Source organism: Toxoplasma gondii, chromosome IX (genome assembly GCF_000006565.2).
Source record: "Toxoplasma gondii ME49 chromosome IX, whole genome shotgun sequence".
In the NCBI taxonomy this organism is placed as follows: domain Eukaryota; phylum Apicomplexa; class Conoidasida; order Eucoccidiorida; family Sarcocystidae; genus Toxoplasma; species Toxoplasma gondii.
The window spans coordinates 1,808,952-1,832,204 of NC_031477.1; the positions used below are offsets into that span (position 1 = coordinate 1,808,952).

The following is a 23,253-nucleotide window of genomic DNA, read 5'->3' on the forward strand; positions in this document are numbered from 1 at the left end:
GCTGGCCAAGGTCCCACGTTCTCATGATTTCTCCTGGTAGCAGGATGGTGAAGCAGCTCACTGAAACTCGGGATTCTTGCTCCAGCAGGCAGTTGTTTACATGTTCTATGTCTGCTGATTTAGCGACCTGGTTCAACCGAGCGCTGAGCTCCTCAATCTTTTTTTCGATCACAAAGAGCAAGTCGTAAAAGGCCTGTAAAACCGACCAGTAGCAGCAGCGTCACATATGTTCACTGCTTCGCTAGGTACCTTGATTGCTGGTCCCTGGTTGTGCAAATTGTCGATGCTCTCTGTTGCTCGTTTTTCATCTCGATTCTCCTGGCTTGCTGCCTGGAAATCTCTGAATTGCGAGAAGAGCTGTGTACGGTGCATGAACTGTTATACTAACGCCGCACGGAAATAAATGCATGTCTCTGTTCATCGTAGCGCCGCAAGCAGTTCCCAAGACGTCATTTGCCTGGGACTCGGATGTCCACGGTAGTCGCGTGAAGTGGGCAGAATTTGCCGGAAGTGGGAGAGGCCCTGGAGGCAAATCGCGTTTTCCGGTGGGAAGACGATGGGTAGGCGAATGAGGAGCTACTTCAGGCGCTGCATCTGCGACAAGGAATTTACAAGGTATTGCCTCCTACACCAGTTAGTCCCATACCAAGTGTTCCGCCATCCTCCCGAGCACCAGCGGCAGCACCACTTGACGCACTGTTATCAAAGAAATTGGATCAGATGAGTGCGTCCCTTGTTCAGAACGTGGGAGATACCTTCGCGCGTCACTGCCGGCCAACCGGAGTTCTCGATTGCACGCTTCTCGTATAGTCTGTAGAGTGATGCAACTCTGACGCCTCTCGAGTGCTGAGGTCCACGCGGTTGTGAGGATGTCCTAAGGAGGTGTGCCGGCGTCGGCGAAAAAGTGACTCACAGCCTCCGAAGGTAAAAGGTCTCGAAGAAAAAGGTTTTTGCGACATCTTGGTCGGCAACTACAAGAGGTGACCTCTCCACGTATATAAAATTAGACAACTAAAACTTCGATGCACTCCGAAACTCAAGGACTTGGAGCTCTCAGTCCCTGTTAGTACATCATGTGTGTAAGCACCCGTACGTACAACTCTAAGGTCGAAAACGGCCCCTTTTCGATTTTTTACGATGCAAACACACAAAAGGGGTGTCAGGCTTCAGTAAACACTGAAAATTATTTTGCATCCATATATTGGCGTGTATCTACAGTGGCAGCTGAAACGTTCGTTAGAAGATGCGACGGGAACGTGGCCGCCCTCATTTGACCAGTAGTGACTTCCACCTGTGCAGACAACAGTTAACAGAAAAGCTGTCGAGCGCATTTGGCCACACCTGAGAACACTGCCATTGGTGAAAACTCAAGGTGCATATGAGATGGATCAGACATTGCAGCTGCTGTGACGGCTCACTGGCCAAGTGTCATCAGCATGCATCACTGACATACGCAAGGGAGACGGCAGGCTAGAGGTGGGATTCCTGCTTCAATGGGTAGCTGGGTGAATTCAAGATCAAGCACATCATGTCAACTGCACTAGGCTGTCCCTAAAGCAGAAAGAGTGCTCCTTACAGGAGGGAGCATTCTGTTTCAGAACACACGGCAATCGTTTATCGAATACGTTCACTCGCTCTCGTTCAACTCCCATGGGGGACCTTCCAGTTAAAAGGGTTATGTGATCGTTTCGACCGTGTAACACCTCATTGCAAGGACACATTTCGTCCCGAATCTTTAAACCTGCAGAGTGAATCTTATGCTGCCCTTTTTCTCACGGGAGAACCGCCTGGCTACATCAGTAACCTCGTTGGCATGTCAGACTCTACACGATGCAGGATGCTTCCATAGACTGGCCAACACAGACAGGCCGCACCTCTATCCTGAAGCAGACCATTCGATCCCCAGCTGCTGCTCGTGTGCAGCTGCTACTCAGCCAAGTATGCGGCCTATCAGGTTCTTGGTCGGTGGATAATGATGGCCTTTCCTCGGGTTCTTTCGTAAAGAAGGAGGGTGTGGTGCAATGGAGAACTCCCGGCAATCAAGTTCCGTCTCTATCGTACACGTATCTGGGCTCTGCAGAAAGTGAGATGCAGCATTTTTCTATGCTTCGAGAGCGTCTAATCGGTCGACAGCAGTGTAACAGTCGATTCACAGAACCAGATGCTGTGGGTTCCCGGACAGAACGCAGCGACTACGGTCCCGTTCACCGCGCTCCAGTTCAAATCTCCACCGGACCCGGGTCACGGAACCACGCTGACACTGACAGCGTGAAAGATCTTTTCCACTACTGCTTTTGTGAGCTGTGTGACCTTTCTGCCTCTCTCCGGGACTGGAACTCGGAACAGAGTGAACGACACCGTAACCAAGCACTCTGTACCCACAGAGGTGGTTCTTCTTTTTCAAATTCTTCTTGTCCCTTTATTTCCCAGATTAAATTCCATTCCAACGGTCATCGATTCGATCGCGGACGCTTCGGTGTTCCAATCCCGTCACAACAGTGCCTTTGTGAAAATGGAGCAGCGAATCCCAAGGCCGATCAGTGCTCCCTTGTGGTATCACCGCCGGTGGTACATCTGTACAGCCCAAGTCTCTTTCAAGGTCATTGCCGGCTTTCTCCAACAAGAAACAGCTGGCAGCTACTAAGACCGAGAAACGAGTGTAGGAACATTTCGGGTAGCGTTCCAAGGGAACGCATCCCGAAAACACGTGATACTCTCTTCGTTATAGACGACGTCGTTAAGTGCATTACAGCCCAAGCCGTTGACACACGACTAGAAGTTGTCATGGTACACGACACGGAACATCCGCTTCGTTTAGCGACGCCTCCTCTACTCCAGTGCTTTGCCTTGAGGTTCCGAAAGGATGCTGGGTCGATTCCTTCGTCCCATGCGGTCAGTACGTTTCTACGGCTGTCGGACCATCTCTGACTGACAAATCGAAAATAGAATCAGAGAGCGCGTTAAAGATTTAAACATTGTACTCAACGGCAGTATCAAATAACTGGTCAGTTGGATCCGTGTGCAAGAGAATTATGCGGTTGGCGTCTTGCAAGTCGGCTCAGAATAGCAGTATAACGAAGGCGACACCTACGGTCAACTGTCGCATCAGTGATGAGATACCGCTTACGGACACGCCAATTGCTAGAGCGTCTCGGTTGAATCTGTTCCATGTTCCTTTCATAGGCACCGCAGGTCTTAGGAGAACTCGTTGGCGTGGTCTCTGAAGCTTCCGACACCGATGAGTCGTTGACTGAATATGAGGCCACGGGTTCAGACGAGGCTCAGCTCATCACGGAGAAGATCAGAGCTGCACGCCAAAAAGTGTGTAGCACCGTCGAGTTACAGACACACTTCTCTGCCGAGGCTGTTCATAGTACGTAGCATGGAAATTTCTCAACTGACGGGAGACGAATTCCGCGAATGATGTGTCTCCATGAGTATGTGGCCACCTATGCGCATCGGAACAAGCAGTGCACTTTCCTGCAGTGCCGACTGGGCTGTCAGGGGAGGGAATCACGACCTAAGTTCTACTGTGGTTTGGGTTTGGCGATGTCCACGTCAGGCATTCTCCGACAATGGCCTCCCCACCGCGATGTTGACAGGAGAAAGAGACCATCCTTGTTCTCGCGTGATGCGCAGGTCGACGCTCATTCCGAGATCTGCCAGAGGATAAGAGAGAGCCACTACGAATATCAGAAGCTCATCTCGCCTCTAGCAGTGCAACGCCAGGAAGAAGATCGGGAATATCACGATGAGCAACACGAGAATATAAACAGTTTTTGCTGGTTGAGAAGACGCAGTCTGCTTCTGCCAGCAAGCGGTCGTTTTGCCCTGCACACGCGTAACAATTGTAATATCATTGCGTTCGTCCACCACTTTGAACTACCTCGCTACGACACGTTAGAACCGCTGAGTATCCAACAAAACTGTCATCTGCACACAGTAAGCGGACTTTGTAGAAACAGTGTGACGGTAGAGACAGAGTTGACTCCATTCAATATGTTTACTATCACTAATTTGCAGTTGTTAGCGCCTCTTTATTCATATGATTGATGATCCGGTGAGAAGGCGACACTCCCAAGACAGTGCACCGCAAAATGGAAATCACTCACCTGTCATAGATTGAGTTTTTCATCATTTAGGCGGAGGTGCCTTGTGTACCAGCAGAAGGCCTATGCAATGGGATACTGAAATTATTCATGTGTGCAAGTGAGGTCACAGTCCAGCAGGTAGCCGCAGCAAGGATTCCCGCTGCCGGGTGAATCAGAATGAGGGTAGGACCGTCATCTCCGAAGGACTCGTTATGCCTCTCGTGAAGGATACGTGAAAGCAAAACCTCTAGTCTCCCTTGTTTACTTGGGTTTCAGGTTTTTGTAAACGGCTGGCCCCACTATGTTCTGACTTCTATCCCAGGGATCTCGATCCGCCCTGGTGATCTGTTATTCTGCGACCTGGGCCCCCAATTTTTTCGTGCGCGCCGTGCTGAACTCGCGTGGCAAATTTCTCTCCTATATAGAGGTAAACAGTTAGATAAAGCACACCTTAACACGCACCCGAAGCTAATGCGATCTTAAACAGGCAGCGCCAGGGGAGCTGGAGAGAAGATTTTGGGGGCAATCGCGAATTCGATGGTAGCTGAGAAAGTAGTGGAGTCAGCCACTTTCGAATGTTTCCGTTCACGTGGCTCTTTTGAGTATCCTGTATCATGACCTGTTTGGTACATCACAGCGAGTCAATCAATCACTCTGAGGACTTCTATGTGGTTTTCGCCTCCGATAACGTGCAAAAACGCAATACAAAGGGGCGCCTTTCATGAGGATCGCGCACAAGTTGGCGGCTACACTCGTACTGACGGTGATACCGAAGCCGCAACCTCCACATGGGGCTTCCCTGACCGGAGAGAAGCCGGAATTGACTCTGGGACGGCCCGTGACAGGCCAAATCAGTCGCTGTTCAATACCGACGCCCTCACTGAACTCCGATTCCGGGACACACACCCATATTTCGACGATATTTGGTGTCGGTGCCAGGAATGTCACCAGGCCGTCTCTCGTAATTTCGTCGCTTCTGCTGTTGCCAGGAGTGAGCGGAGGCATCGAAGGACGAATTACTAGTTCTGCTAAACCCAGGAGCGTAATGCCGTCTTTATGCATGTGGCTGGCCTTGCGTTTGAGGAACCTGGGAAGCGTAAATGTTAAACCCTAACTATAGACTGGCGGGGAATGTACGTAACCACGAAAAAAAACCCAAAGCTACTGCATACTGCTTAATTCGTTTCGCGAAGGGAAGCTGCTGAGTGTAACTGACATATCTCGTCTAGATAGCTTTTCTCGCCGTGCCAGGGGTCAGTATGTTTATTTTGTTTGTCAACGGTGGATTTAGGCAACAACGTCCACGTGAAGCCGTGTCAGGCCGTCTTTACTTGGTTGATGGTCATGCTATCTCCTGATGCGTGCTAACGTGTGGATTGCTCTGCTACTAGTCTTCTGCAGAACATCGACACCACAGCAGAGGCGAATGGAACAAGACCCCATCGATGGAGAAAGGCTACTCGTCGTTTGCTCCTCCTGTGGAGCGCCATTCCACGCTCGTTGTGCTTTGGGCGGCATCACAGAAGCCGGGCTTCGGTACCAGCGGGGGGGCTGGCACTGTCGCGCCTGCTTGCGCCTTGCCAGGTGAGCATATAATTTCTCTTCAAATGCTTATGTCAAGCAACTCAAGCATAATAATCTCTCTGGAGCTGCTGCAACCCAGAGTATATTGGAAAGCTTTAGGCATAAACACTTGTACCAGACAGCAATGACGAGAGCAAGTCATCCGCATTGTGTTCGAAGCCAGTGCCATTATACATTGAAAGACTTTACCTCTGCCCCTCGAATGAGGTATGGGCCACAAAACATATTTGTGTGTCTTTGGATCAACGAGGCGCACACTTTTGTGCATCAACCCAGGGACGATGACTCGGCAGTGTTGTTATACGGTTTTCATACCTCCCCGCCGTCCGCTCCCGTTGATCGCGTCTTTGGCGTGAACACTTCACACAACTCGTTTTTGATGACATATCGATTTTGGAAAGTGTCTAGCCCTACACGCGAGGTGCTCGGCCGGTCCGCATTTGACAGTGTATGATGTCTGCGGAAAGTCTTTACAACTACAGGAGGATTTCTCTTCTATAATAAAGATATAGAGCGTTACTTTTGTTTCGAGTTTGCCGTCACCTCGGCCAGTGTTGTGTTGATTTTGCCCAGCTGATTGCAACACTCTGTCTTTCTCTGCTGCTAGACGGTGCAAACACTGTACGAAAGCGTGTATGACGTCAGCGAGGTTCCCCTGTTCCGGTTTCTTTTTTCCACGCTTCAGGCGTGTTCAGCAGACGCGCCGCATCTTGAAACCCGGGCGTTCTGCATCATCAGCGAGCAACTGCCTCCATGGCTCTGTTGAAGTCAACCAACTTGACGTCTCTGTTGCAGCAGACGGTGTATCTGCACTGCACAGGCTGCGCACAAAACTTCGTCCCTGCCGAGATTGCTTCCGCGAAGCAGCTCGCCAGTTCAAGTATAAACACAGCTCTCAACGCAACGTGCGAAGAGGATTTGCAGATGAAAGCACGAGAGGGCTCTCAACTCGATCTAGATGCAACACCGCAAGCGGCGTCAGTGCAAGACGGTTCTCCAACCGTGATCAGCATGCCGACGCCCGCGGAGGTTGTTCAGTTTTCTGCAACAGTGCAGATCAAAGAGAAGCTGTGAATGTGCAAACTCGCGACCGTGACCGTAAGGGGGAAAAGGCCAACTGGATCGGAGAGGTGGGTATTCTTTGTCGCCTCCGACGGGGTCATGCGTTCGCACCCGATTTTGACGACGGATACGCGTGGGAACCATCAATGCAGCAAGCAGTCAACGTCTATCAGACAGGCAAGTGCAAATATCCCGCTTAATCTGTCTGTGCAACATTTTTCAGAGAATCAGCATCATGACATTCAGTTGTTTCCCCCAAAATAAGAAGTGTGTGCCAGTGTGGAAATGAACAGATGAATAATCCCCAATTCCCGACCGGGAGAAACGCGTTTTACTCCTCTCTGGATGTATTATTGCCGTAGTGACGGAAAAAACCGAGCATCTTCCACCGCCAAGAGTTCTCTCGTTCCCGGTAATACCGGAACACGTCTTTTCCATCAACTTCCACGCAGCGCCAGAAAGGGAAAATATCGTATTTTTCGTGGCTTGAGCAAATATATTTCCCGGTAACCAACTCCTGACAGAGATGGCAACGGGCATTGATCCCCTTTACACCGTCGGTTGTCCGTAAGTTCTGCAACGTGGTATGTGGAACTACATGTCTTGTTTTTTGTGGTGCACTCTGTGGTTGCTGTCATGCGTGTAGTCACCGCTGCACTGAATGCTTCTCTGGCACAGCGGGAGAAACTCCAGGATGCACTCCTCCATCTGACCCTAGACTCTGCTCCCTCGCCTGCACGTGAAAAGCCACCAGTTTCCGTAGGTCAGAAGAGTGAACCGGAGGCTGAATATGAGGCTTCGCCAAGGGAAGTGGCTGCAGCAGTCGGCCCCCTCGATAATCACTACCTATGGGAACAAGTGGACCATGAGGCAGAAGTTGTGTTAGACGCCTCTGCCATAGTTCGCGAGCATGGTAAAATGCGTCATCCCACGGACAGACAACTACAGTCCATTGACCCTCATCCTACGGAGAAACTCGACGCAGTCGGTGCAAAACATCTCCGAGATTCGCGAGACCACGAATCGACAAAACACCCCGGACCTGACACCGAGGGGTTCGAGAAAACATCCTGTGGACGACAGGGAGCCTTCACGGTCAAAGGCTTCCTTGCGGCTTCAGGAAAGCCGCTAGAAGCGCCGTCGCTGGCATGCTCCGGATCCGCCTTCAACGGAATGAGGCACGTGGCGTCAGTCACAACCGAGGCAGCAGCCACCAGCTTTTCCCATGAGCCTCAGTTTCCACAAGACCACGCTTCTCAGCCTCCTGGAATTGCCGAAGAACAAGTACAAACAGCGTCCGAACCGGGACTGGTACAGGTGCCGACTACATTAGTCTCTGAGCAAGGGATCGGTGGTAATGTCAGCGAAGACTACGAACCTCTGGAGGCAAAGTGGAGGCAGCAGCACATTCAGACAGTTTCCTTCAATCTGCAGTCACACAACACACATATTCATAACACACAAATGACTACTGCTCACGAAGCAGGAGAAAACGCAAGCCAGCAAGCGTTTCCCCTGCATCTAATCCGGCAAAACACCCTGCACCTCTTTGACCTACTCTCTCGACAAAGAAGGTACAGACAGGCTTACTCCTTGAACAGCCAGTACCACCAGAACCTCCCACAATCCAATCGTCAAATTCTAAATATTCCACATCATTCATTGTCTGGATCTGCCCGGGGTTTATCGGGGACACTGGCGTCGACTTCAAGAAACTTGTGGACGACTACAGGAATCCCCTATCCCTGGACTGTTCCTACAAACCGAGGAGAACCCACGACATCCCAGCCACCCGCGGAGCATTGGTGGGGACACCCGTACCATCTTGATGCGCCTACCCAGTTGCCTGCCTTGCCCTCTACAGAGCCACTTTTGCAAGGGCAGGATCTAGCGGCTTCACAGCGGAATACGATTGTAGGGGAGCCTGATGGAGGGATACCTCTCTTCTCTGGACAACATGAGCTGTGTTGGCGATTACCTGAATACCAACTACTTGATTTAAGTGGCACGCGCCTGAACCAGGATGTTACTCCCATGTCTCTGCACCAACCAAGACACAGAGCGGCTCCTTTTTTGAGTTGTATAAAGGCACAAGATCCTCAGCGCCATCAGCTCGAGGAAGCTCGCAGCGCTCCGTGTCACGACCCCTCGACGACGAGTAGATGCTGCGAGCCAGTTCCTTCCCCTGACGTTCTACTACATGATACCGCACGTCCATCATCCAACATATCAAACATTCTGGACCCGAAAGCCGAGATACGAAAGCCCGAACTAACATCAGACCAGCTCGAGTACGAAAGATCCGCCGGAATTCAGCATAATAACGAACAGCTCTTGGAAGAGAGACACGGCGAGTCCCATATTTTGCTGCCACAGATGAACCCGTACAACGTAGCGCAGCAAGAGAAACGATCCTGGGACGGCGAAGTCAAAGAGTGCGCAGCGTTTGGAGAAAACGCAGGAACTATACAACAGAGGGTGCAGGACAAAGACAACAACAGATTCATCTCTCGAGGAGACGTCCGAAGACTTCCGCTTGACGCGTCTCTTGAACTTTTTCCGGACCAACCTCTCACCGAAGAGGCGTCCCTTGAAAGACAGTTCCAATTATTTTGGCCATCAGAACACCCACGCCCTCTACGGTCTGAGGAGTCTCACAGATTTAACTCGACGCCGAAAGCTGGAATTCATTCAGGAGACCAACAAAAGCATCGTGAGTTAGGCGCATGTGCTGGGAAAAGCGTGGCAGACATTTTTCCAGGTGGAGACACCCAAAGGACGACTGCGTTGGAGGTCTCGACCCACACAAGGACGCAAGAACAGACCGAAAAGCAGGCTTCTATGGAGCAGGTAGAGACAGATGTGACTGCTAGCAAGAACCGTCAGATGAAGCAAGGAAAATCAGAATACGTGGAAAGTCGTGAAGAGAATGAGCGCGATCGCAAACAACTGGAGGAGCTGCAGACAGAAACCCCAAAGGATGCAACGTTTGACGAGGATAAACCCAGCGTGATTCAACACAGTTTCTGCGAGAGCCGGGATATGGAACTCGTTTCATATCGTCTCGTGGGAAGTGGATTAATGAACGAGCTGCAGACTGAAAGAGACGATAGAGTTGAGGCAAGGGACACATGCGTCGACCATCAAGAAACAGTTCCAAACCAAGAACATCAGTGCACACACGTGGCGGCTGCGCAAGGGAAGACTTCAGGCCATACTGAAAATGGGCGTGAAGGAAGCCAGCAAGCAGAGAATATCCGTAGTTCGCTCATGAGTAAGAACGCTGGGCCGTTCCACCTTCTTCAAAAAGGCCTTTTAGCTGAGGCTGAGGCGGATGCTTCTCTTGCACATGCGAAGAAAGAGCAGGAAAAGGCAGTCACCGAAAAAGGTTCTTCTGCGCAAATACACATGTCAGTCTCTCAGCAGAATGTGGGTCATCAACACTCGAGAGATCCAGACCACCTTTACGCTGTCGCAGATAGTGTTCAGGACCTCTCAAATGAATTCGAATGTTGGTCACGAAACGACCATGTTTCGGTGCCGCCCAAAGCGAATGAACAAGATAACAAAACAGAACGAAACCCGGGCCGCCTTCCGCACCGGGTCGAAGCGACTGTGCTCGGAGATAATGAGCAAGTCGAAAAGGGTACGAATTCTGCCTGCGACATGGAAAGAGAGGAAGTGCGTTCAGAGGAAGCCAGCATATCACGAACAAGTAGAAATGCCAAAAGACATGCAGACAGTCCCCTAGATTGGGTCCCAGACACAAGTCCCGATGCGCAACCACCGACGCGGAGCGGCCGGCAATCTGATCCTCTGACCCCGACCTCAATCACCTGGAAGCAGGCGTTGGTCTTCCCCTCTACCAGGCAAAATCCCCTTTCCCCAGGTCCTAGTCTCGAAGAGACAAAAACTATAGAGTCTGGTGCTTCCACGTCAGATCCAACCCACACGGGAGAGAGTACCGCTACCGGAAATAAGAAACGCGTGGTAGATAGACTCCTACCTGGCGAGGTTCCAGCCATTCCTGGGCATGAAGTAGTAGAGCCACTTGGACACAACATGGATTTGGAACAGAGCACTCTGCATGAAACATCACAGACGCACCACGTAAACCAAATCGATACAGGTGTTGTTTGCACGATCTCTACTGCAGCAGAAACTCATAAGGCATTTAGCAAAATCTTGCCCGGGAGCTGTATAGGCAATAGGCAAACAGCCGTTGTGCTGCAAAGTGAACAGACGGCTACCAAGGTGGATGAAGATGTGAACAGCAGTACTCAATCAGGATTGGTGCACACGGTGGCAGGAGGAAATATGGAAGAACAACATATGGATGAAGCTGTGAAGACCAACACTCAGCCAGGACGTGTACACACGATAGCCGGAGAAAACACAGAAGAGCCACATGTGGATGAAGCCGTGGAGACCAACATTCAGTCAGGACGTGTACGTATGTTGGCAAGAGGGAACAAAGAAGTACAAAATGCAGATCAGGGTCTGACATCGGGCTTACTAGGGACCCAGGAAGAGCAATTGTTCAATGACACCACGCTGACAACGTCGCTCACAATAGAAAGTGGCAACGAAAAAGAAGCTGCCGTGGTTGCAAACGAAAAGCCGACATGCCCTTGTCAGGATGCGCCAGACACCTCTTTCTCCGAGCAGACAGTTCTGCCACCGGTGAAAAAGGGCAACGCCCGCGGCCAGGTGAAATTAATGACAGATGTGCTGCCAGGAGACGACCAGGAGTACATAATCAAAATAGGCGAGGCGGCCACCAGCCAACCTGACCAACGGGTGATGCTCCAGAAGAGGAAGCAGATGAAACAACCGGCACAGCTGCCGACGGTATTGTCAGAAAAGGCGCATAGATCAGGTGATGTACCAGAAGAACAGAAAACGGAAAGGAGTGGAGACCACACTGCATGCTCGGCTGACAAGCTTCCCAAAAGGGCGGGACGAAAGAAGTCTGCGAAACGAGACCGAGACCGCGATGCAGCACCTGAACCCGACCTAATCAAGCCCAAGCAGTCAACTGTGGCATCGGATGAATTTTCAATTCCACTGTATTCACCGAATGTCGTCCCATCTTCGTTTGCTTCGGCAATTCCTGCTTCTCCCATAACTCCCGCGCCTCCGTCACCACGAACGCCACGTCCGATGACAGGGATTACGGCATTGCTGCCAGTGTTGGCAAGACGGGCATCTCGAAAGGAGAATACTACAGGATATGAACATTACTCAAGCGCATATCTTTCAGCAAATCACTGTTCCGACGGTGCCGGTAGGCACAGGGTGCGACAACGGGGCATGAATGAAGCCGCTGAGGAAATGAACTCTGTCATAAAAAAACTGTCCTGCGACAGTCGGTCCGACATCAAACGAGACGAGGCTTACAAAGCATCTGACAAACAGAAAGGCACGGGTGATCCTCCACCATGCAACGGTACGAGAAAACGCAGGCGTAGACTGATCAAGTTACCTCTCGTTCTCGATGAAGAGAACAAAGAAGTTGAGGCGGATGCCTCCACAAAGAGGTATTCCCCAGGTTCGGCTGAGGGTCAGGTTTACGATCAAAACACGCTGATTCCCTTGGTACCGGGTCCTGAGCGGGGACCTTGGAGACGAGGGCGAATACGCTGGACTGAAAAACAAAAGTGTTTCACTGTTTCAGCTCCTCGAGTGGCCAGAGAGCGAAGCGGAAGTGTAAGGAAACGCTTTTTTGTTGGCAGAAAAGCTAGCGCAGCTGACGCCTTCGCCAACGCGGAGGCTTGGCTAGACCAACAAATTGAGGCCCAAGACGGCAGCATCCCGGAAGAACAGACACAGAACAAGGGAGGAAAAGGGACAGAGCCATCTGGCGCGAGAGAAGAAGAGAGGGGGAGCAGCGCCAACGATGAAACACGGAAGGAAGAAGAGAAACCGGAGGACGAAGAACGTGAGGAGCAGCATGCACAAGCATCACTGTGGGTCAACCGGCTACGGCCTCATGTCATCAGAGATTCTGAAAAGTCATAAGAAGCAAAGCCGATATTAGCGTGTGTATATCGGGGATTGATTCTCTCAGCCAAGACCCTCTTGCTCCACTTCTCAGGCGTAACTAGCTTGTCGTGGTGCATGTTTTTTCAGGGTAGTCCGTGTATGTGTTGTGATTGTTAGTCTTGTTCGTTGAACCCGGAGTCTGATAAGGTCCCAAAAGTATCAATTCGCTTGCCTTGACGGGGTCTTTGTTCACCTGTAAGTTGTAGTCATACTATTGTCTGGAGCGAATAACGTACGACCCACGAAGCGTGAGATGTGAAACCGCCTGTTTCGAGTCGTCTCTCTGGTTAATCATTTCACCTAGTTGCTTGATTGTAACCGTGGCAACCAGGGTGTACAACGAGATTCACAGCATTATCTGATGTACTTACGGAAACCCACTCACAATGTTGGCATATGCGATTCCATTAGACTTGAGTTTGGAAGGCTCTTCGGCGCCCCAGTATTTCTACCGCGAAATTGGGGGGGATCCCATCTTATGTGTAAGAAAGAGTTTACCTTCAGTTGTCTGATTGGTCGTGCGTGCTTGGTGACTTATATTATGAAGCTTAATGGGAGCACATTCCCATGGGTATCTTGACACGGCGTTCGCGCGTTTACATTTGCTCTGATCCTCGTGCCACACGGAGTCCCCCCGCAACAAGCGGCTTCCCTTTGCGTCCGAAACTGACATATCCGTAAACAGAAGGGAGAGCAACCTTCCACGTGTGCACAAACAGAGACCCTTACTCCCTTATGTGTTGTGCTACCCCATGCCTTCCCCCAGGAAGATAAAGGCTAACAGCAGCTCAGTTGTACCTGTCTGTCTATTATTCTTGCCCCTCCGAGGGATGACAGCACGAGGGGGCATTCATCCACGCAGCACACATCTTGAACTTTTCCATGAACGCCATCAGAACCGGCCCGCTTTTGCACCCCGATGTCCTGTTTGCATACAGCTTACAAGCTGTGAACACAGGGGTGATCCTCGCTTAGAAAGAACTATAACCTAAGAACCTTCTTTATCACGTACTGGAACTACAGACGCCCATGTGAGCTTCAACATCGTCTACAGTTAGGCGTCTTCCGAAACAAAATGGGCGTGTGCTTCATGTGCACGCTCTGATCCTGTTGTGGGGAGACCGGGAGGCACAGCGTCAGGAGTGTGTTTCCAGGCCTTTCTTATTTCACCGAGTGTCCTTAAAAAGTTTTGTTCGTGACCTGGTATATATGCGGACAAGACACGTATAGGATAGCGTGTCTCTTCGTAGCACATCGAAAAGTACTTTGATGTGACCCTCAGAACGCCCTGGCACATGCAGAAAAAACAGATACCGATAATGGGATGCAGAGTTAAGAGTCTTTGAAATAGAAGTTTTAGACCACAAACATTCCACTATTATATACACGCTTGTCATCTCTGCTTCCCCGGGATCCTTACTGGGGAAGCAAGTTCTTTTTCCGCCTGGCAGCTAATTCCATTCATCAAATTCACCCTCAGATGGCACCTACTGCCTGAGCTCCAGCCCGTACTCTGCCAATAGTTCTAATGTATTTGGAGCATGTTTCAGCGCACACAGTATAGCAGCACCAGACGAGGGCAATGATGCTGATGGCGAAAACGATCCACCATATAATCATTTCACCGCTTGTCAACGTAAGTGCGAGGTTCGCTACACCTCGATGCTGTTGCTGCGAGCAAGGTGGACCCATAAGAACTTCGCTATTTCCCCATTTTATGATTGTCGACGTCGCACCTTGCGGGACCTCCCATCCGTCGTCGCAGACGCAAGTCACTGTCCCGCTATTCTTCCCTGAAGCAAATGTACAAGCCCCATTTGCACACGGATTACTGCTGGCGCTACTGCAGGGGTTGCTCTGGATTTCGCAGTTGGATCCACTATAGAAATCGCCACATGTACAAGAGTAGTACGGCGGCACGTTGCTGTCTGTGCACGAGCCGAGTCCACACAACGCTGTTTGGCAGTCTAGTCCAGATTCTGAGTTCACTCCACAGTCTTTTGTACACAGCGACATAGTCTTGTCGCAATTCGCTCCCGTCCAAGGTAGCTCGCAAACGCAAACCTCCAACCCATTGTGTGCGTAGCAGCTTCCATTATTGCACGCTGTGGTTGTCGTCGGGTCACACGTGTCGGCTTTTGTTGGGACGGTCCAGACGAGGCACAGGGAAACATAGCAGAGGACTGCACACAAAACAAAACGAGGCGCCATACGAAGGGATTCCACAACGGGACCCACCTTTGTGACAGGTTTGCTCTTTGGACCGGATTCGCTCCACTGCACCCGAGTGCTAGTACACGCGATCCAACAAAGGACAGCATAACACCCCTCCTGCTTCATTGTCATATGCAGAGTAACACGGTGTCACCATTCACACAGATGCATTAATGTATACATGCACTTGTGCCCAACTTTACGTTTGTGCTGGCGGTTACGTATTACGTACACAATGAAGGGAGGCGCAGCCCAAGGAATCCAGTCCCGGCGGCCTGCCGGGCACCAAACTCTTTTGTGGTGCGGTGGTCGCTTATGCGACATGCAGAACAGAAAATAAAACCATCCACTGCCACCTAGAACGATTCCACTCGCAAATGACGAATGGATACATAACGGTGCGATGCAAGTGGAGCTCGCATGTATCAACGGTCGCCGGGTGTCGGAGTCGCACAAGTGCTGCGAAGAGCAGATGTATTCTCCGGTGGAAAATGCGGAAAACAAATGGTTCAGACAAGCGTAGATGCAGAAGCGAGGCCAGATACAAAAGGAATAGACAAAAAAGCCCATGGAAGACACACACAAAAGAGGAAAATGCAAAGCATGTGAAAAGTGAAACCGAAGAAGACGCACAAGACTGCACATACGGGGAGCAAAGACTGCAAGACCGACACTATCTTCAAAGAAATTCAAACTGTTTTTTATTTACACTGAGCGATGCAGATGCAGTCGGCCGAAGAACAAAGCAGCTGCTCGCAAACCACCACTTATTCATAGTGAATAATTTCAGTTGCCAAAAAAATGTAATTGCAACTAGGATACACGAACGTGTTCATCCCGGAAAACCACTCGCTGAATACAGTGCTCTTTGCTAGGAGTCAAGGACGTATTTTCGAAGCTACAACAGAGAAATGATCAAGTACTGTCGACTTATCACGAAGTGTGTCCACGCGCCGAAACGCCTGAAGCCTATCCAGCGAGGGACTAGAGACATCAAACTCCAGCGCCTCGCTTTAGTGATATACATAAAAAACAACCCTTTGGAGATTCCACTTTTTGCATGACGCTTCCTCACTCTATGCGGACACTATGCAAAGTGGAAGGCCTCTCTTTGCTCGACACTACTTTAATTTGCGTTGAGCACGGAAACGAGGAAGCTCCCCTATTGACCGGCCTAGGCTTCATATAGCAGGTGGACAAAACAAGTGGCTATTTCCTTTTGTTTATGGAGAACTGTCACAGTGGGGAAACAGAAAAAAACTGAAAAAAAGGAGAGAAGCGAGCTCATCCACGGCTGACATGCCAGAGGGTTCCAACATGCTGGTACGGAATAAATTCCAGCAGCCTACAAGCTCCATTTTCCCGTCCAGCGCCTCCGTCATTGCCCGATAAAACCCATTCTCTGATAAATGAGGCTTGTGAATGCAGTCCTCTTGCAACTACGTAGTGCCAATTTCGAAGAAAACCATGAAAAGGAAACAAGACATACACGGGAAGCATGCATACCATGTAGCCACACAGTTGCTAGAACTGCCAGCGATAGAAGTTTCCAGTGCAGCCCATCCAAAACGACACATTTGGAAGTCGACGCACGACAGAACAAAGAATAATTACACCAGAAAATCACTAACAGGTTTCACGAGGAATGCCAAAAAACGTGGTGAAAAACCGTGCTGTCGTGAAAGTCACCGCGCTCCGCTCCAGGCTAGTTCACCGTCCCTGGCCCTTTCTGTAAGACATCGCTGTAGACCAATATAGGAAACGGCATACTTCCCATAGCACTGATTTGACGTCAAAGAAATAAAACTCCGCTGCAGGAGACCCCCTTAGAGCTCAACAAATGGCAGTGGAGAGTCCCTTTTCGGATTTACCCATTTTTGGTTTCGCTCGCGGATTTCCAATACAGTTTTGCATGCGCGCACAAGAGAGGAAGGGGAGTAAGGAGACGGCAGATGCAATTGAGGGTGTTGCAGTTCATTCCGCGAAGCAGACACCAAACATCTGAGTTAACACATTGCACCCATGCTTTCAGGATATCAAACTTAGCTTTGAGCGTTGAAAAAGGGAAGAACTTGTTTAACCCGAGAAACATGGCTTCTGACACAAACTGATGGCTATTCTACCATTCTCGAAGTGACAAGTAGGTGACTATTCATTCATCAGAACACCCTCAAGTTGCCAGCCTGACCTGTGCAAGTGGAACTGTGGAGTGCTATTGGCAGTGACTGCCAAAGAGGGTGGCTGAAAATCACTGAGAGCTGGAGTCCATTCATGCAGGTACACTCATCGACCCACGTGTCGCACTACAAGGCAAGAGATAGAAGGTGGATGTCGCTGTGTAGTACGATTAGGTGTACAGAATATGCTCTGAAACTCAAGAAGGCACATACCCTATCGCGTCGTGTTCCCTTTTGCATAAGAAAGTAGAGGATTAACACAGGGCTGCGACAAGCTAGGATCTCTCTGGCCTACATGAAGATGGTGTTCAGAGATCCACAAAGACAACGCCTGTCACCGGTTCCATTGACCAGAAGCCCTGCGTTCCTTACTGGTGCGTGTGCAGACGACTGCGCATCAGGTGTCACACGCGTTAGACCTATGAAAAAAGGAATTGTGTCACTGACTCGCTGCCAGTAGTACAGCTTTTTCCCCCGGTTTGGCAGTGAACGCGATAGTCACTGTGGCAAAAGGAACATATGAGGACAGACTCCCTGCACGTGGACGTTGCATGGCCTTCCCTCTTTCACTGAGAAACATGAACGGTTTGAAAACACGGTAACTCGCCAGGTCAAGCATTCGACATCCGACAAATATGCAAACCGCCACCATTCTAGAAGCACCTTTTTATGATCTTCGAGCGCAAGAAAAAAACATCCAAAGCAGCGGTAGATAATCGCGTGCTTGAACACACAGCCGAAAAAGATATCTACGAATTCATCGAGTGAATTCTTCAGAAGCCGAGAAGTCCTCTCCGTCTGGCTGTCCCTTTTTTTCACATAAATACATCAGACGACAGTGTTTTAGTTGCAGTTTTGGCTTGGCAACTCTTTTATTTGTCAGCACTCATGTTTCATACGGTGTCTCTGTCTTGTGGTGACGTGACGCTGAGAACGAGGTGCAGCCTTTTGCTCTGCAGAGTTTACTAGATATATACCAGAAGCAATTTCTGCAGAACCGGGTATGCCCTCAAGAAAGTAATAGGAGAAGAATACTGCCAAGCATTGGCTTTTGCTGACGTTGGACCACTGGTGCGGAAGATCTCTGCAATTAGGAGGTGTGATATCTGCTGTTCGTATCTTCATTCTGGATTATCTTCAGTGTACTTGGCCGAGGTTACAGTAGTCGTCATTCCTGTGAAAGATGGAAAAGGTTGGAGATACAAAGGCGAGCAAGCAGTCTCACGACAAAACGTTCACAAATATTCCCACAAAGTCTCCTGCTCTCTTGGCAGTGACCAGAGCTTAAAAACGACACGTGGTTGCGAGCATGCACACCTGCATATCAGATAACCTTCCTTAGCGCAAACGCGTGAAATACCTGCGTATGGGGACAAGACAAACAGCAAGCAGTATCATTCAATCTTCGTTGGCTAAGGTGGGCGGGTCTGTTGAAGTCGCCTTTAAATCGACCCCAGTTGATACGACGGATTCCTCCTAGGCTGTTTTATTCCTGTATGGCGGGCAAGACTCTTCCTGCAGTCAGAGAACAAATACAAAAGTAAGAAGCACACCACAAAGGGAGCTCATCACGATAGCGGCTGAGCTATTTCACCTATAATATTTAAGTATAGCTAGAGGCACAGTAAAGCGACAGCCGACAACGTAAACGTAAAGAAGCGCTCCTTCCAGCTCTGTGTACTCAAAAAAGTGACAAATGCATGAAAGACGTCGCCTTCATTTTCGATTTTTATGGTGGAAGCCGTGACCCCACTTTCATTTGCTTTTGACAACCGCCCTCCCTCTTATACAGGGGACTGCAACTTTTTTATGCAGATGGACGCAGAGAATTTAAACACGCTTGTCCGTTGAATGAAGAAAATACTAATGCCACAAGACCCTGTTGGCACTACTTTGCAACCTCGTGGATGACCGGAATGGAATTGGTTTCCTACCCATCTTCCGTCGTAGTCAATTCGGAGAGCTGAGAGAAAGGTCTTTTTCCAAGCTAAGAGGTTGAATCGACTGTGTCAATTTCGGTTCAACGTTGAGAGTTGAGGGATCGAAAGTTTTGAAGATGACAAGTTGTTGCGCAACAAGGTGGTTGAGCCAGTAATTGACTAGTTGGTTTTGGAGTTCTGAGTTGTCCCTCGCTTTCTCCACAGCCTCTTTCATGTCTTTGTTGAATCTCATGAATTTAACTGCCAAGGCGTTTAGATTGTTAATCTGCTGCTCCAAAAGGCCTTCCGCGTCTGTGTCTTTTTTGCGAGCTTCGTCGACTAGATACTGGATGATCACCGCGTTGAGGGCTGCGCCTCTGACAGCCTTCTTCATGAGGAATTCGATGTCGTCTGTCTCTTCTTTCTTCAGAACTCTATCGCCTTCATCGACGGAAGCTGAAGTCTGGGCCGAGTTTCCCATTGGTGCTGTGATTTTGTGCTCAGTTGTGGCTTCAGCGTCGCTGGAGAGATTTTGCTCCTCCAACACTGGTGTTGCAGAAACCTTCGATCTCTCTACCGCATCTTCTTTGCCTCGTGGCCGTCTCTGCGCAAACCTGGTTTTCGTTCGAGCACCCGGATGATGCACTTTGTTGTCGGGAGTGCCTTGTGTGGCCTTAGGTTGTTGTTTGCGGAATGAAATGAGTTTGTTATCAGAGTAACGTCTTTTGCGGACCAAAGGGTTGACGTCAGAAACTTTGACGTCATGGGACAAAGCTGCAAGCTTCACCCGATCCCCATCTTCGGGACGAACATTATGCCCTTTGTCAAACCTTGATTTTCTTGTATGCCCGCGCTTTCTCTCCTTTTTGTGTGTGACTTCTTTCTCATCTGGGCTATCAGTCAATTTATTTGTTCGTGAGAATACCTTTTTCCCCGGTACTTTTCCTGCCTGTGGTGCATGCCCTCGCAGCCGGGGTTGCTGTGCTTTGCCTGTCTGCAGTGTGGTCTTTTTCCTGTCGAGGAGATCTTCATCCTGCGAGAGACTAAGATCTTGATAGTCTGGAGCCTCGTCTGATGCGCGTTTTGTTAGTTCCGTATTTTCCACAGTCATGTCATGTACATCGGGGAGTCGATTCGTGGACGTGTTTTCAGCAGGCAGGCTTTCTAAAATTGATGTCGGCGTTTCATGTACGACGGATAACTCCTCTCCTTTCTCCGCCAAAGAGGCCTTTGACGAGGCTGCCGTTTCTTCCGGCACAACGAGGCTGAGCGGTGCAGCAGCATGGACGGCGTCTGTAAACAGCAACAGGCTGAAATGGAGAAAATGCATGTAGCCGTGCAAAAGGCACATGATATCCATTAGAGGGAACATGAGTCACTCCGAGGATATCCGTAATTCCTGCTCATAGCTCCATTGCTTCTGCTGGTGCACTCCTCGACTGTCGAGCTCATGTGGACGTTCATCATAGGACAGCAAGAATAACCACCAGTAACTGAGGAAAAACTTCAGGATGGCAGGCTTAAACAGAGCGAAAGTCTTACCCTGTGCCTTGAGACACAGTGTTGCCCACAGTAGGGCAAAGGAGAAGCGTACTGACAGCATTTCCGGACCGGGTTCCCTTGAGGTGGAAACAAGTGACTTCACCGAGTGAAGTGCCTGCTACGGAGAAACTGGAAAACGCCAAATCAGAACCTGTTTTTTTACGTCGGGATTCAGATACCTGAAACTTCTGATTCTAAAATCACGGAGCCCTCTAGATCAGATACATCGGAGAAAGGGAAACAAACGTGACACTTTTTGAAAACCAGAAGGAACCTTTAAAAACGGATGTGTGCAGCAGGGCTGGACAAAGGAACGGCGTGAGAAGTACTGTCAGTGTGGCTTTTGTCAGTGCGTTGCAGGGTCGCAGCACCGCCCAAAAGGTTGGCACATGTTTTCTCCCCACACCTGAATCTTGCTGACATCCAACACCGAAGTGTGGAAACCAGCTCAACGCCAAGTCGACGAGAAGCTTGACCTGAATCCTGGTGTTTTTCCAGACGTGTATGAAATCCACTGAGACGTACCTGACACAGACATAGCTGCCTTAGACTAAACGAATAGAGAGCATTCGGTAAATATAATCCCGGTAAGAAAATGCGCTGCATCTGACTCCAATAACAATACTGAGCACCATCCTTTCTCAACCGCTCCTAATTTTCCTATCGGATACTGCATTTACTCGTAGTGTGGTGCTCTTCGTGATACATGTGTTAAATATTACTCAAGGCGACCTATACGCACTAGCGCCACATAGCGGGATACAATTCAACACAAAATAGTAAGAAGACTCACAAGCATGAAAGAAAAGGCTGAACTCACGATCCCGAAACGGGATGTTCACTTCGGAAGCCGCATTAGTCTTACTCGTCTTTTGTGGGCGTCCACAGCCGACCCGTGGTATTGATGACTGCGACATCCCGTCTCTGCGCCTCGTCCACCATTGGAGCGCCGTCGGGGAAAGTTCATGAAACCTCTTCCCACTGCTCGTGGCAATTGACAGTTGAAAGAAGAGACAACGAAACAGGGAATTCTGGGTCCTGGAGAATCTATCTCTAAGTGTCTGAGGAGATACGTCAAATACCAGAAACCTTCCTGGAGACATCGATAAGACCACATATCATCCTGGGAGAAGGCGATTCCGATGCACAGATAAGGCATCTTTTCTTAGAGGAGAGTTGGACGCGAGGTAGCTGACAGACGTGCTAGAACGGTCTCCCCCCAGGGCGACGCTGCGTTCCCCGACAGATTGAATCCTAAGCGTACGGCCACACCAAGCGGCCTGATGGAGCCGCGTTACTGCCGAACGCGTCAAAATCTCCGCCTGATAGATCCCTCTCCTCTGTGCGATTCACAATATCGTAGACAGCGGACCACGACTGACACAGACCCTCCGGTACCACCTGGGTTCTTGGATACAACGGAACATAAAGGTCTCCAAGTTGTCCTAGTCTAACAACCTTTAACTGTCACTTTCCAAACGGAATGCAGTCACTCTGAAAAGTGGAATCTGCTTCCAGAGAGATCCCGTGGCGTCTCCGCGCTTCTCTGGTTTGCAGAAGATATTCTTGATCAGTATCAGCCGACCACGTGGTCCGCTGAGAGCTTCCTGCTAGCGACTCACTTAGAGATTTTTCGTGGCAAACGGGCATTAAGCATTTGATTTGCTACCCTGCTGAAGACCGCAGACTTGCATTTCGCTGTGTACAAGCAGAAGCAGTGACCGATGTTACGTGTGGAAGGAAACGGTGCACCTTGTGGTGCACGGAGTCACAGCAAGTCAACCGAAGTTCACCACAGTTCAATTTTGTTCCGTTCAGGCTGTTCCAAATGGAAATGACACAGCACTTAGGCGAATTGCTTCCTGAATTCTACTTGCCAGGGAGCCGGCACCTCCAGTTTTTAGGCACGCTTTCTTCGCGGTGGTATACAAAAGCTGCAAAATCCTGGAGGTGATCCACTGCGTATATCATAGCGTCAAACTTAGGTCGCGTGCTTGTCCTATCTGCACAATGCGCTGTAGGTTGGTTTTCTACGTCAACAAATGGATCCAATGAATTTTTCACCCGGCCTTCAGTTGACCCGGGCGTGTGCTCCGAAGTGGTGGAAGCGTTTAGAGGTCCAGCAACGCGCACCCCCCTCCTCAACGAGTCAGCAAAACAACTACTTGACGTCAAGCGAGTTACAGGTCTCACAAATAATCTGACACAAAGCCTTAGGCTGCTAGAGGTCACTCCTCATTCTTTTAAGACTGTGAGGGTGAGTATCGATTCTCAACTCGCAGACTGACAAGCCGTTACCACCTGCCCTGTCGCCAAATACCTTGGTAGGGCGCTTTGCAAACGCGACACTGTTCGCCAAACGATGTCTATCAAGAAATGTAACGTTGAATCACTGTGGTGCTTGAAAAACTACCTCGATGTTCCAGAAGACATTCTGATTTCGCGACTTCGGTTGTCGAGTTAAACCTCAGATGGGTCTTCCCGTCACTCGCCCGGCTTGTTTTCCGTGAGCTCTTCGGTGACCAGTTCCTGCCGTCCGGAGTTCGTCTTCGCCGTCCACCAATCGATTTTCGTGGTTGCTCTTTCCTCGTAGGCTTGAAAGTTACGCAGAGAATCTGC

At 49.9% G+C, this 23,253-nt stretch overlaps 4 protein-coding genes across 4 annotated transcripts; 1 reads left to right on the plus strand and 3 right to left on the minus strand.

Annotated features, from left to right (window-relative positions):
• Positions 1–2: 2 nt before the first annotated feature.
• TGME49_265060 (hypothetical protein) lies at positions 3–1,977 on the minus strand. The gene is made up of 5 exons (XM_018781388.1): positions 914–1,977; positions 756–846; positions 647–696; positions 250–594; positions 3–193 (listed from the first exon to the last, which is right to left on the minus strand). Exons 1-4 carry the CDS (start codon positions 957–959, stop codon positions 305–307), a joined length of 477 nt encoding a protein of 158 aa, XP_018636313.1. The 5' UTR covers positions 960–1,977; the 3' UTR covers positions 3–193; positions 250–304.
• A 7,136-nt stretch (positions 1,978–9,113) lies between these two features.
• Positions 9,114–12,758, plus strand: TGME49_265050 (hypothetical protein; the record flags this gene model as incomplete). The annotated part of the gene is made up of 1 exon (XM_002368593.2): positions 9,114–12,758. The coding sequence occupies one exon, from the start codon at positions 9,114–9,116 to the stop codon at positions 12,756–12,758; it is 3,645 nt and encodes a 1,214-aa protein (XP_002368634.2).
• Positions 12,759–13,925: 1,167 nt separating this feature from the next.
• Positions 13,926–16,827, minus strand: TGME49_265040 (hypothetical protein). The gene has a single exon (XM_002368592.2). The coding sequence runs from the start codon at positions 15,126–15,128 to the stop codon at positions 14,259–14,261; it is 870 nt and encodes a 289-aa protein (XP_002368633.1). The 5' UTR covers positions 15,129–16,827; the 3' UTR covers positions 13,926–14,258.
• Positions 16,828–19,123: 2,296 nt separating this feature from the next.
• On the minus strand, positions 19,124–20,874 carry TGME49_265030 (hypothetical protein; the record flags this gene model as incomplete). The annotated part of the gene is made up of 1 exon (XM_002368591.2): positions 19,124–20,874. The coding sequence occupies exon 1, from the start codon at positions 20,462–20,464 to the stop codon at positions 19,124–19,126; it is 1,341 nt and encodes a 446-aa protein (XP_002368632.2). The 5' UTR covers positions 20,465–20,874.
• Positions 20,875–23,253: the final 2,379 nt, after the last annotated feature.

Excerpts from the sequence above, each read along its gene's own strand:
- TGME49_265060 (XM_018781388.1), bottom strand. The coding sequence starts at position 959 with ATGTCGCAAAAACCTTTTTCTTCGAGACCTTTTACCTTCGGAGGCT. Across the intron at positions 847-913 it reads ACCTTTTACCTTCGGAGGCT|CACTCGAGAGGCGTCAGAGT; the intron begins GTGAGTCACTTT and ends CGTGGACCTCAG. Across the intron at positions 595-646 it reads GGAGGATGGCGGAACACTTG|ATGCAGCGCCTGAAGTAGCT; the intron begins GTATGGGACTAA and ends TCCTTGTCGCAG.
- TGME49_265040 (XM_002368592.2), bottom strand. The coding sequence starts at position 15,128 with ATGACAATGAAGCAGGAGGGGTGTTATGCTGTCCTTTGTTGGATCGCG.